This window comes from Typopeltis vanoorti, chromosome 4 (genome assembly GCF_054136105.1).
Source record: "Typopeltis vanoorti isolate ZY-2024b chromosome 4, IOZ_Tvanoo_1.0, whole genome shotgun sequence".
Taxonomy (NCBI): domain Eukaryota; kingdom Metazoa; phylum Arthropoda; class Arachnida; order Uropygi; family Thelyphonidae; genus Typopeltis; species Typopeltis vanoorti.
The window spans coordinates 133671617-133685855 of NC_143552.1; the positions used below are offsets into that span (position 1 = coordinate 133671617).

General features: G+C 31.9%; 1 protein-coding gene across 1 annotated transcript in view; it reads right to left on the reverse strand.

Moving 5' to 3' along the window:
* Positions 1-10889, reverse strand: part of LOC150107687 (protein CEPU-1-like) — a 172334-nt gene extending 161445 nt beyond the window's left edge. The window contains exon 1 of the mRNA XM_090391466.1: positions 10567-10889. Coding sequence (XP_090247592.1) covers positions 10567-10645 — 79 coding nt within the window. The 5' untranslated portion in view covers positions 10646-10889. The remainder of the gene's footprint in view (positions 1-10566) is intronic.
* Between the last annotated feature and the right edge of the window lie 3350 nt (positions 10890-14239).

Here is a 14239-nt window from a genome sequence, read left to right on the forward strand (position 1 = left end):
TGAGCTACCAAAGCTCCAATGGCTGATTAAAAAAATAGTAGAAGAATCAAGAAATTTTTGGATTATATACTAATAGAATGAAGATTTTGGGATTGTACAATAGTAGAAAGCTTGGATTGCACAAACGCAGTTATCTTGAATTATACACAGGGGAGGCTCGTACATAGACACTGCGGAACTGCAGCACCCCCAATTTTTCTCGACATAAAAATATATTTATTAATTTATTTATATTTGCTTGTAATATTTAATTTTATCACCAACAATCCTATACAATTCTCTTATTTTGTATAAAAAATAATAAAAATCCATCTTGTAGCACTTGGGAGGGCGAAGGACGCTAGCTTGCGCGCGTAGCATTACGCTGGACATTACAATTTTTGGACATTCATTACAATTAAAGGATTTAATTGTAATGTCCAAAAATTGAAAATTTATTCTTTTAATTGTAATTAAAGAAAAAAAACAGCATGAAATGACGAGCAAATGAATAACTGTTGGATATACACAATAAATGGTCTATTCAATCTGAACACTTTTATCCAGAAATCGACAGAATGAAAAATAGTCTTTGATTCGTATTGAATCGAAAACTATTTTTCGATTCATAAACTGTCGTTGGTTGTTACAAAATTCAACAATAGTTTTTTGTTCTGTGGTAGCGAAATTAATAATAATGTATTGTTAATTGTGACATCACCGAACAGTAAAAGAGCTTTGAGCGGCGGAAATTTCCTCAAGAAAGGAACAATTCAAACAAAATGCGTTTCTTAAAACATGAAAACAGAACTAAAGAAACAGTGTTTTAATTTTCTAATGGTTTTGTCGGAGAACCTACGGAAGTAATGAAAAATAATATTTTCGAATAAAATGAGTTTTTCCCAAATAATGAGTAGGGAAAAAAATACTTTATTGAATGTGAATGTTTTCTTAAAGAAATGGGCAATAAAAATAAACTGCAGGCTTCGATTCAGGTGATTTTTACAAGAAGTAAAAACCAATTTGTACAATAGTATTTTTTTCCACAATTGAAAAAAGAATAAAAAAATCCATTTAAAATTGTTTTAACAAAGGCGCACGTTTAGAGGGAGCTATGGTAGGATTAAATTAACAAACAGAACCAAAATAAAAATATCTGTACATGGAAATTAACAATACTACAACCAAACGACAGTGTGTAAAATTTAAGTCAACAATAAAGAAAGACTGAATTAAAACTCGACAAACCAAACAATGATTTGCAAACGCGAACAATCATTTGGAATAGCGAAGAGCGCTAGAAATGAATCTGAACCATTATCGTGTTAATGTATATCGGTGCATATACTCTCACTGGGTGCCTGGGGTTCAACTCCCCAGAGGGGTTATTTAGAAGGGAGAGGTGCAATAAAGGGTCATTCTCTTTATCCCGAAAATCACTCCTGTAACCTTAGAGTCTCATTAACACTAATCTACGAGTGAGGGGTTTTTATTTTTATCCAGTGCTCTACTAATGGTCATGAATAACACGATTATTTTCTATAATGCATCCTCTTTCTTACCAGAGACATTATCAAGATTACGCCATCTCTCAGATTACCCCGAAGATCAATTCTCATAGTTGGCTAGAACCGATCAATCTTTTACTACTTCTCGGATAATTCCAGTCATGGACTCGAACGAAACATCATTTTCACAATGCCAACTACCCGGAATGATTGAAGAGTAGAGGGAAGTTAATCGCCAATAAAAAAAAGTAGAACGTGGCCATAAAACTGTCACTGATTCGTGATTAACAAGTTGATTAAAAATTAAACCCAGTTTCATAACTTGTCAGTGGCTTCAGAGTTCTCAAATGAAGGCTAAACTGACGATAAGGTTGACTGATCCGTAATGTAAATAAAAACTCCACTCGCTAATTAAAATTTGTGGCTGAAGATAAACTCCGTTAAAACCTGGCGAAAGGACAGAAATGGTGAAAAGCAATCTTATAAAGAAAACGGAATAATAAGCACTTATAAGTTGTCTTATTAGATATTCGGCTTAATGAGTTGTTTTTCTTCAATGGTTTGGTTTTATTCCCTTCCTTAGAAGCTCTTTAATCAACACTTATTAAATTTTATTAATTTATTTTTATTATTTTCATTATTAAAAAAAATTAAACATTTTAAAAGGAATACTCAGAAATTATGTGCGTTTTAAATTATACAATGAAATTGATTTAATAGCAGACGATTACTACAGATATATGAAGTGCATTTTAATTGTTGTTGCCAATTATCGCCTGCAATCATTGTTGCCTCCAAATAAAACTATCTATAATTGTCGTCTGCAACATGTTTTTTTTTACATGTACATGAAATGTATCTATAATTGTCGTCTGCAACTTCTTTTCTTATTTTACATGTGTATGAAATATACTAATGTCATACCACTAATAGAGCGTACACCATATTATTTTTTTCAGCTTTTCAAAGGAAAAAAAGGGATTGTGTTTAGTGTAATTTCCGAACGAAATATATAATCATCCTTTGTGTTATATTAGACCTGTTGAAACCATTGTAATTATCTTCAGAAACGTAATTTTGATTAAAATGATTATGTTAGCTTTTTATTTATTTATTTCACTGTAGCCATTTCTTTTGGAGTTGTTTGGGAAAAGGAGGCAGAGGCCTTGCATTTATCTCTTACGACTAACACATTTACTCGGTTTTGTTTGTGAACGACCTAAATATTCAATCGCAGATGGAGGTTTGAATTCAGGTTGCTTCTCCAGGGAAGCGTCCGGCTGAAAAAAAAATATATTATCCCTGGAAACGCCAACGAAATAGTGTTCCATACGTATTTTCACCTGATCTTCGATTGTTGTTGCTTTTACTTAAAACAGTGAGTTGAATTTTTTAGATAATTCATAAAATAAGTAGTGGAAACAAAAAAAAGTTTAGTTAAGCAATATTGAAGCGTTTTTCTACTTTGGATCATGCATGCGTCACTGAATAAATGCGTTCAAGCAACTTAACTGTATACTGTAGATTGAAACGTTATTATTGTTTTATAAAATCAAATTTAGGAGAGTTTCAGTAAAATAAAAATTAAATACAAATTTACTCTTATTATTCTTAAAATTTGTCTCAAATTTCGAGACAATATTTTAACCAAAGATTTTCCGCTATTTAAAATATTATTTATAAGAGCAAAATTTAGCCTTTGTGTCTCAATCAATTTGATCAATGTCGTTTGTCCTGGGTTCGAACCCCGTCCCGTAAAGAGCATTAATCAGGACTTGTTTTAATCTGAAGGTAAGTTAGCCGGTCTTATATGTAACTGGAAGGGGTTTTCTTTCCCGGAATCTGAGGTATTTCATCAAGCAAAACACGTATACCGACTAGAAGAATACATGCAATACACCGGGGGAACTTTCCTGTAATACAGAAACATAGAAGGTTACGGGAATAAAGATTAACTATTCGATCGGATCGGGTTTCGAAAGTCTGCAAAACAAAAAATCTGGAAAAAAAGCAAACTAAATCAAAAACGCACTCTATCCTAAAGTTTCTCTGAGGGCATACAAAGTCAGTTTTATTTTCACTTATAGTCATTGTTAATTAACTGTTGCATAGGACGAATTCTCCTATAGCAATGGCTATTTTTCTTGCTCTAAGATCTTATTGTCTGAGCTTTCATTTTCCACTTACCACTCTATAATGAGAATCATGGCTATATGAAATCAATAATTTAAATTGACGTATTTTCGACTTTCTTGCACAGGAGGAAAAACCGTTCTACTCCACAGTAGGAAGACTTTTTAGTTTATCTTCCGTGTAGAGAAATTTGTGAAAAGTGGAAAAATTAATGGCGAAAAATATGAAAACTAGCATTACAGTCATGATTTATGCGTTCCGATAGCTCATTTTTCAGGTGACAACCTTGTTTATATCCTCAGTAATTACTGGTGTAGTGGCCAATATATAGTACTGCATTTAACCCCGTATTAAATTTCATGACAAATCTAAGTTTCTGCAGTATCGGGTAACGGAAGATAAGCTTATTTCGTAAATGGATTGTGTTTTGGGGATCCCGATAAGTATCATTGTTACAATAAAACACAGTGACACTTGATACAGAGCTGGAAACCAAATGCAGTATACCATACTCATAAACGCAGCAGAATATTGAACCAGAGATTAAGTGCTACCCTAATATGACATTTCCTGAAGAGACTAAAACTGATCCTAAAAAGGTATTGTAAATCCCGGTTTATGGAATGGGTGGTAAAGGACAGACACTGTCATATTTTAACGCACAAATATCTGATATTTTTACAGGTATTTGATATAGTCTAGACTAAGTGTGTATGTACATGTTAATAGTTCACATTTCTATCCTTTAAGTTAATTTTTTTTAAATATATGTTTAGATTGTTTTGCTGTATCCAGAGTTCACGTGCCATAATCGAATTTTTATTATGTATTTATTTATTCCGAGGATAGTTACGTTTTTTTTAAAGAACCATACGGGTCCATGTATTACGTTTTGGTAACGATGGTGTATGATATATTTTGAATATAATATGGCGATTATAATTTATTATCAACTTAAAACGAGCACTAAAATAAATTTTATTGTATCGTATGGCTGAATGATTCATAATTATTACATTTGTTTACACTATAACACATTGTACCAAAAAAACAGCAATTGGAAACACACATAAAATTTAACATAAACTTATCCATTAGGAGAGTTATCTTTTCTTGTAAAAAAGAAAATTGGTTTTCGTTAAAAGTGAGAACCTCATTCGTTCTAATTCTCCCTGGAATATATCAATTAAATCAAAAATATGTAAACATGCATGAATTAAAATGAAGGCTAGACTACTTCATCATTATCTATATAAAATATAAAATGGTGTATTAGTTTATCTTTATTAATTCAGGAATTAATACTCAGTATAAAATTAATATTTCATCTTTTTCATAATGTATTACAGTGTTCACATAATTATATATGAATTTTTGTTGTATTTAAGATAAATCTAGATAAGAGTAGAAACACTTTCATTTGGTATGTTTGTAATTGTAATAGGTTTTAAACAACAGATCATTCCATATCTTTAAAACAAGATACATGTCATTTGTTCGCTAGCTGAATACACATAACCGCACACTCAACTATTGAATTTTACTTCTTAAAACACTTCCATTACTAAGTAAGCTGAACGATTCTATCGATTCATAAAAACCATATAAAGCTGTTTATGTATTGAAAGTATTCTGTTCGTCAATCAGAGTGGAATATTGTCTCAAACTGTACATTTCTTACTGACACGCGTTTCAGTTTGAATGATATGCATATTCCATGTTTGTTACTACACTTCTTTCTCTATCGTTCATGCTGCTTTTGTAAGATAGTTTAGGCGTCCAATGCACAGGAGACAATCGTCGTCACGCTTGTTTATCACATTGACTAGAACGTATTTATGAATTTCCTGAGATTATACGTGATATTTTAAAAACGAAATTTGTCACTTTAGATATTCAGAAATCTTATCCGGTTGTTTTGCACTTTCTCTATATTCTATAGGATACTGTGAAACAGAATATTTTTCACATTTGGTTGTTCTTGCACTAAAAGATGCATAAAATACAATTACGGAAATCTATGACTGTAATTATAAATGCAGGCATATTTCTATTTCAATATGTACTATACTTCGTTATATAACTCTACTATAAGAGCATATTTAAACCAGTGAAATCCGTCGAACATTACTGTAACAATGCGATGTTTCATCTTTATATAAACATGATTGTCTATCGTTATGAAATAGAAAGTGAAATTCTATTTAATTATAGTCTTGCGTACTAATCTCACATTGTTGAAATCTGTAGCCGAATCTTGGAACAAAAGAAACAACACAGTCTATTGCTATTGAATCTATTATTCGAGTTCATTTCTATGTTGTTTTGCAATTGCGTATTGATTGTCATGGTTACTTGGACATTATTAAGTTCTAGTTATGAGCCTTGTTGAAATTGATGTAATGTTCAAAAATACTTGAACGACAAGAAATGAATATAATTTTATACGTTATGATAACAGATAATAAGCAGAGAGAGAGGGGGGGGGGTGAGGACTGGATGCATTCAGTTTTCAGATTCACAAACAAAACTAATTTTGCGCAAATCGCATAAAATTACCGATACTAATGAAAACGCTTTGAAATAGCTTATTTAATTTAGTACTTTGATATCAACATCTAAAAGAGAAGATTTATTTATTATTAGTTTTTTTTTTCTGGTAGGAAAATCACAAAACAAAATTTTTTTTTCTGGTAGGAAAATCACAAAACAAAATATAAATATAAAAAAAAACAATGACACAAAGCATGCTTTTTTTTTTCAAATTTTAGTCTCCATTATTTATAAAATATATAGGTGTCTTTGTGGCTAATTCAAAATATATAAAAATAACAAAAGATATTGTTTATTTTTAGTGCACTTTTGACTATTTTTATACTTTTCATATTTTTTTATATATTTTTATTTGTTTATGAGGAATTCATTGAGAAATTCTTCTACTGATGTATTTTAAATGTGTTGTTCAGCACGATAGCAAATATCAATACTGTACATTTGCACACTGTCATTTGTTAAGAAGAGAGCTTTACTTGTTGTTTTTTTCCTTTTTTCCGTAATTCTTATTCAGCATCTTTTTTTATATTCTTTGTTTGGCTTTGAAAGAGAAATATGCGTTTCTGCTGATAACGCATTTTTATTTTCACATTACCGAATATCCCATTGTTTACTGGCGCCATCTAGTGAGTCTAGAAAATAATAACTACAAAAAAGACCTAATAAAATTGACAAAATTGACGATGACACTTAGCTAGTTTATACCAATAACAGCAGACCATTAAGCTTTAGGAAATCAAAGAACCATTTCGTAGAGAAGTCAGTATAAGGTTGTTCAAAGCTTAATTATCGTTAGGGTATCCATATGGTATCCATTAATAAAAATTAACTAAAGTAGTCAAAAAGAAAAATGACAGAGGGCGCTTCTTTCCTTTCGAGATCATGTAACAGACACATTCCCGAGTGAGGGGAAAATAAGTAAAGAAACTAAAAACTGAGAAAAAATAAAGAATAAAAGATACTCTCACTATGTGACAGGAACTGTGCAAGATGTAAATCTAAAAAAATGGAATCTTATTTCAGAAGGAAGCCTTCCGACATAGTTCGTGTTATATAAAAACCCCTACGATTCCTAGAATCTTGGGTCAGCACATGTGTAGAAAGCTTGCTTTTCGTACTGAGTGTTAGGAATGAGGAAGAAATCACTCATCCTATACTTTCTAGTGCACCAATAATGTCGGAACAACAAAGGGATTCAAAAGGCTTCTCCCTTTATAGGTTTATGTAGAAGGGGCGGAAGCAATGCACAAAATAAGACATACAAAAAGTTGTCATTTCTCTTTCGCTGTCTCAATCGATAGCTGCATTTAAAGCGTATACAAAGTCCCCCCATCTAAGTGTCCAATATTTCTATCCAGCTTACCAACGTATAGCGAATGGAACCTGTTTAAAATTCCTTTTCAAACATCCCCTTGAGAGGGTGTTTACGATTCCACTTACGTAGCTTTTAAAGTTTTTTTTTTTATTATTTTCTTCGTACTCAGAACAAATGTTTGTTTGCATAGTTTCGTGTTTGTTACATTTTAGTTTACAATCATTTAGATAGCTTTGAATTATTGATGCTTGAGATTGTTTATTTAAATATAAATGAGTTTTTGCTACAGGAATTATTATTTGTTCAAATTCTAATTCGCTTTGCTTTTTTAGGATCATTTAAGTTGTATCTTGTTTCTTCTAGTTTGGGTTTTTACTTCTTTTTTATTGTTTTATTTCTGTTTTGGATTTTTTTTAAATTTCTTTTGCGTTTGCTTTTCACCTATGTATTGTTATCGATTGACTATGCACTATTTATAATAATTACCTCGAATTGTATTGTTTTCCATTTTAAGCATTGTTTGCAACTAACAATTATTTTCATTCAACGATAGACATACAGTCTATCGTTGAATGAAAAGACTAATAATTAATTTATATTACTAGAAATTGACAAGCAGACAACTTACAATCTTTTCAACTTTTAAAAATAATCCTAACATTTTAGCATATATCTAATTAATCAGTTTCTTTTCAAAATATCGACACTCATGTAACTAAACTATCATTAAACTATTATTACGTTCAGAATTCGTAGAACGAAAATAAATAATCGAAGTCAACTTCTTGTGAATTTACTAAGTATTAGAGAACTATTCTTAAAATAAATTGGCCGTAAAAATCTTGACTCTTTGGTCCCATTAGGTTGTTTTGTGTTCTCAGAGTAAAGATAAACAGAATTAAGGTTTAAGAGTATGATATTAAAGGGGCTCCATTACTAAATTACTTGGGTGGAAGACAGTTTCTAGATTCTGGCTACACATTCTACTCCCACTAAAATCATTACTTGGCTACTGTGCTATTGTCAAGTCCAATATACGAGGAGAAGGATAGACAACGTAGCCTGGCAAGCAAGGAAGCGAGAGATGTCTATTCTCTCTCTCTCTCTCTCTCTCTCTCTCTCTCTCTCTCTCTCCGTTGTTACTCTTAACAAGAACGTATAACTGTACTCCCAGAATTCAGGAGGAACGAATGAGCCCATCACAACGGAACCCACCCTAATGGTTGTCCCATGTTGGCTCCCGCAACACAACTGCTATTGTATAGTTCAAGCGCTGGGGGAGTAATCGCGATTATAGCAACTCAAGTTCCAAACATAGACGTAATCCTGTCTTTAGTAATGGATAAGATAGGACGAAAATGCTTCTTCTTCTTGTTGAAAATAGTCCATCAACGTCTAGAAAGAATAATTCGAAAGGGCACAAAAAAACTTTCATAGAAGTAAAGGAAAAAACATGGGGCTCGTTTAGGACAGATCATTACAACACTTGAGCGTGACAGGTTAGTTCATTCCTTTATAAAACTTAAATAAGATAGATGGAAAATTGAAACTAATAGATGAAGCAATAGATCAAATAGAAATACTGTACGGAATTATTTTCTGCTTGAAATTAAAGGAAGTGTTTGGTCTGCTAAAATTATAATCTAAATATAAATATACAAATGCAATAGTATGAACTCAAGTGAATACTACAAATTCAGCAATTAATATCTACGAATAAAAATCACTTTCTATGAAATAATCTTATACATGTTAGATTATTTGTATACAAATTAGTCTCAGAAATTGTTTGTTGTTCAATAATCGATATAGAAAATCAACAATCAATTTGGTTTGTTTGTTAACAAATATTTATTTATTGTAATAATATTATATAATATAATATAATATTTATTTATTGTAATAATATAATATAATATAATATAATATTTATTTATTGTAATAATATAATATAATATAATATATATATAATATAATATGCCAGAAACCAGCTATCTATGGAATATAATAAGCCAGAAACCAGCCATCTATGGAATAGCCTAAAACAATTATTAAACGGAGATTTCGAAACATTATATACAAAAATCAGAAGGACTGCATACTCCTTGCAAGTAAAAGCAAATTTTTAGTATATTTATAAATCTGATATTTGAAATAATATGGTGTCTAAAGCTAGAGAACAAACAAACTCATTTTTATAAGGTAGATTTCAGTAAAAATAGAAATTCTTCTGAAAAATTAATGGTTACAATTGGTTTAATTAAAGCACATAAAGCAGGTCGATTCGCAGAACGATAACATTGTCTGAATAAGCAAAAATGCAGTAACACAGCTAAGAACATGGCAACTTTACTTGCCAGAGTAATGAATCATTAAATACGTCGCTAGAATAGAAAGGTGGAATAAAATGGAATCTGATGACATTGGAAAGAAACTATTACCAAATAGCTCACTATTTTTTCATTATCTATATTAAATAATATTGATATATATATTAAATAATATGTAAAGTATAATTTTACTCCTAATATAATTTAATGTTTATTTATTATTTTAAAATTTAGAAAATAAACTTTAGTTTTTTTTATAATGCAATTTTAAGTGCATAATAAAAATTAGTATATATGATCAACATTTTGCACTTCGCCTTTATTATTATGTAGATTTTACTGATAATTATTTTGTCGGTTTCCATATTATACTCCCCCATATTTACAAGTAATATTTAATTGAAATAAATCCAAATTCTGTTTGTTTTTTTCCTGTATTATGGCTAATATTATCTTCTAATATTATACTCCCACATATTTACAAGTAATATTTAATTGAAATAAATCCAAATTCTGTTTGTTTTTTTCCCTGTATTTTGGCTAATATTATCTTCTAATAGTTTCCAGTTGAAGTGGAACACTTTTGAATAGCCTTCGTTCCCAGAGAGGTTTGTGACTCACTTTTTTTCGATGTTTGCTTACACAACAAAACACGACTTAGAGAACTATCACAATTGTTAAGCTGACGTTATGAAAGAGTATTTCAAAGAAAAAAAAAGCATAGTAAACTCAACAAACAACACCTTACCTTTAGCCCAAGCTGCTCGCATGACATAAAGGCAAAGAAATCCATAGAATAACAACAGAATCAGTAACTTGGGAGTCATATGACTGCCAATCTTCTACAGCTGTCACTTGTACCAAGAAAATAATACTCAAGATCCAGATTTGCTAACAGTCACATAGGATAAAGCGAGGCAGAGAGAGATAGAAGGGGGAAATGGGATAGGGAGAAGAAATCAATGGTGAAAACTTAGTCCGCTGCTACGATACAAACACGTGTGAACACCGGAGATAGATCACATACAGACGGCAGACCGCGACCATACCTTATCGTCACAACCCTGCCGAGAGAAGATGCTTACAGGCGCTGCGTTCAGTCTCTTCTCACACACCGTACAGCTATATATATTGGTTTTCTAGATGTCAGTCCCCGACCTTTGCGTGATGTCCGATAGAGGGCACTGGATACTAGAAAAGAAACAGCTAGTTGAAAAGCCAGTGTCCACAGTATGTAATCAATACTTGCATGGTTTTTCCATCTTCCTACATACAATGATTATCTATGAAATGTTTTGTAACCTGCGTGACAGAATCTGTAACGCTTTCTTAATATTTCGCGGAGGTTCCTGGCGATTATAATCGATAAAAAGTCGTGAACGCTTGCCTGCCTAAAACCACTTGTTTCCCGAAAGTTTCAGAGGGCTAATTTTCATTTTCCCAGTGGATATATTTGGTAATTAGATTGTGACAGAGTTGAAGTAATCATGCAATAGATTGGGTAGCTTTAATAAATCTTTAATTTAGATCTTTGGGAAGACAACAATGAGTAGAAACAACTGCTTAGGCGAATAAGGACAGTCGCCTGGAGCTGGTGAAAAGTTAACGTTTTTTTTTTTTTTTTTAATCTTTATCTTGAAGAAACGTGTCTAGCAATGAGTCGATTTTTTTATATTCTCTTTCTCTCTATTGTCCTGTGAAAACATCAGTTATTTTCTGGATCGTAATGTTAAAAAAAAGTCTCACAATGATTAATGCATCAACCAGTCGATAAGATATAACAGATCGTTTTTTCTTTTTTCTTTCTTTTTTTTTTTTTTTTTTTTTTGTCATTTCGGCTGAGATTAAAATATGATTCCCATTAAGTTGATTGTAAAGAATCGATGCTTTCATAAATGGTTCAATGATGTACAATCTCGTTTTTGTGTTTAGTAATCATTAAACTAATCTATAAAACAATCACGAAGTAGTGTTCACTTAATTAAAATAAAGTTGAGGATTCTACACAAACAGATTTATTTACATTTACTTTATCCGTCTATAATGAGGTAGAAATGGACAGATAAAAACAAAACGTAGAAGAAACATACAGATCAAAAAATTATCATTATAATAATCTGATCAATTGTTAGTTGATCAGTTATTATTTTACTGAAACTGGCTTTCTCGTCATTTCTTGACAGTACGGTGTGTGTGTGTGTGTGTGTGTGTGTGCAGGTTACATGGGTGACAATATGGTTACGTTGGGACGCCACTTACTTTCTTAGGGTTACCAGTATCACAGTTTAAAAAACGCAATACGTTCATAGTTAGCTTATCCGAATAAAAGTATTGAGTTTTTTTTACATTGCGCTTCCCCCTCCGGACTTAATGACATTAATGTTGTTTACTGTTGAATGTTGAATACATTTTTCGCTGGAATTAAAAAATAATTAAAATAAAATATAAAAATAAAGAGAGTAGGTAATACTCTCTACCTTATGATAGAGAGTATTACCTACTCTCTACAATGAGGGGCCTGTATTCTGTCACAAATAAAAAATAAAATGGTATTTATTTCTGGAAAAATTCCCATGCTACTCCTCTTAAAAAAATATTATTTTTACAGCTATTATAGCCTGTTTTTGTTTAGGAGTGTCCCTTATTTTAAATACATTGGCTTTTTCGTCAAGACATTTTTAGGGCATTATAAGTGTATTTTAAAGGAAAAATATAGTAGAATGATTTAGGAAGAAAATTTTGTACATACCTTGTTTAGATACTAGGATGACTCATTCTCCATACTTCTGTTGTTAGGTTGTTAAAAAAAAAGGGGGGGGAACGTGGGGGAGTGTTTGACGCAAGGCGGGAAGAATAACTTTTTTGAAAACCCGGGTGTTTTTAAAATAATATATATATTATTGTACTTAAGGGCGCTGCGCTTTTTTTGGGGGGGGGGTATGGGAAAACTGGGTTGGGGGGTCGTTTCGGTCGTGTGTCCATCATCGGAACATTTTCGGAATGGATGTAGGGCTATGTCACGACCGCACTGATTTTTTAACGAAATATGGGTGGTATGAACTGATATTCCGTTAAAAAATCAGTCATTCTATCACAAATTATAAATGCTTACAAATTCTCAACTAACCGTAACTATCTTAAACACGGAACTAAAGAATTTAACACAGATTTTTAAAAATCGCAACTATCCCATACAACTAATAGATTATGCAAACAGAATGGCAAAAACTTGTCATAACAACAACACAACCAAAACTGACTTCCCAGCACGTTTGGTCATCAAACTGCCATACATTCAAAACACATACAAAGCCTACAAATACATTTTCAAACACACAGACTATAAGCTAGTATTCACCACGAACCAAAAATTAGCAACTCTCCTAAAACCCAGTAAATTGCTCACACAAAAAGAAATATTTGAACACCATAACGTAATCTACAAATTTCCTTGCCAAAAAGACTGTGACATCACCTACACAGGCTCTACCATTAGGTCTTTATGGACTAGACTACAAGAACACTTCCGCGACTGTAACATCCCAATTCCGAAACATTTAAACACAAAAAAAAAAAGCAACGCAACATCAAAAAGAAAAATAGAATACAGAGTACAGGGAAGACAGAAATAGCAGCTCACGCCCTTGAACTGAAACACATCTCGCAAATCAACAAGGCCATAATAATAGACAAACAAGAACGCTTAGAATATCCGAAACAATAGCCATAAAATGTGACGAAAATTCAATCAACGTCCACCGTCCGTACTTAATTTCCGAATGTTGGAAACTCCACAATTTACAAATCAGGTCAGGCCTCCAACCATTAAGCGACAACAAATGTCCTTTTTTGGCAGATACAACATGCGGTCGTGGCATAGCCCTACACCCATTCCGAAAATGTTCCGATGATGGTCACACGACCGAAACGGTTCGCACCCGTTAACGCTTTACCCGAACTCAGTTTTCCCATAAAACCCTTCCCCAAAAAAGCGCCCTTAAGTACAATAATATATATACATATTTGTATATATATTATTTAAAAACTACCCGGGTTTTCAAAAAAAATTATTCTTCCCGCCTTGCGTCAAACACCCCCCACGTTCCCCCCCCTCTTTTTTAACAACCTAACAACAGTATGGAGAATGAGGTCATCCTAGCATCTAAACAAGGTATGTACAAAATTTTCTTCCTAAATTATTCTGCTATATTTTTCCATTAATACACTTATAATGCCCTAAAAATTTCTTGAGGAAAAAAGCCAATGTATTTAAAATAAGGGACACTCCTAAACAAAAACAGGCTATAATAGCCGTAAAAATAATAAAAAATAAAATGATTAAGGGAATGTTTAGCTGAAAACCTAGATCGGATTCTGTTTGGGATGCAAGGAACATCACTTTAAAAAATGATTTGCCGATG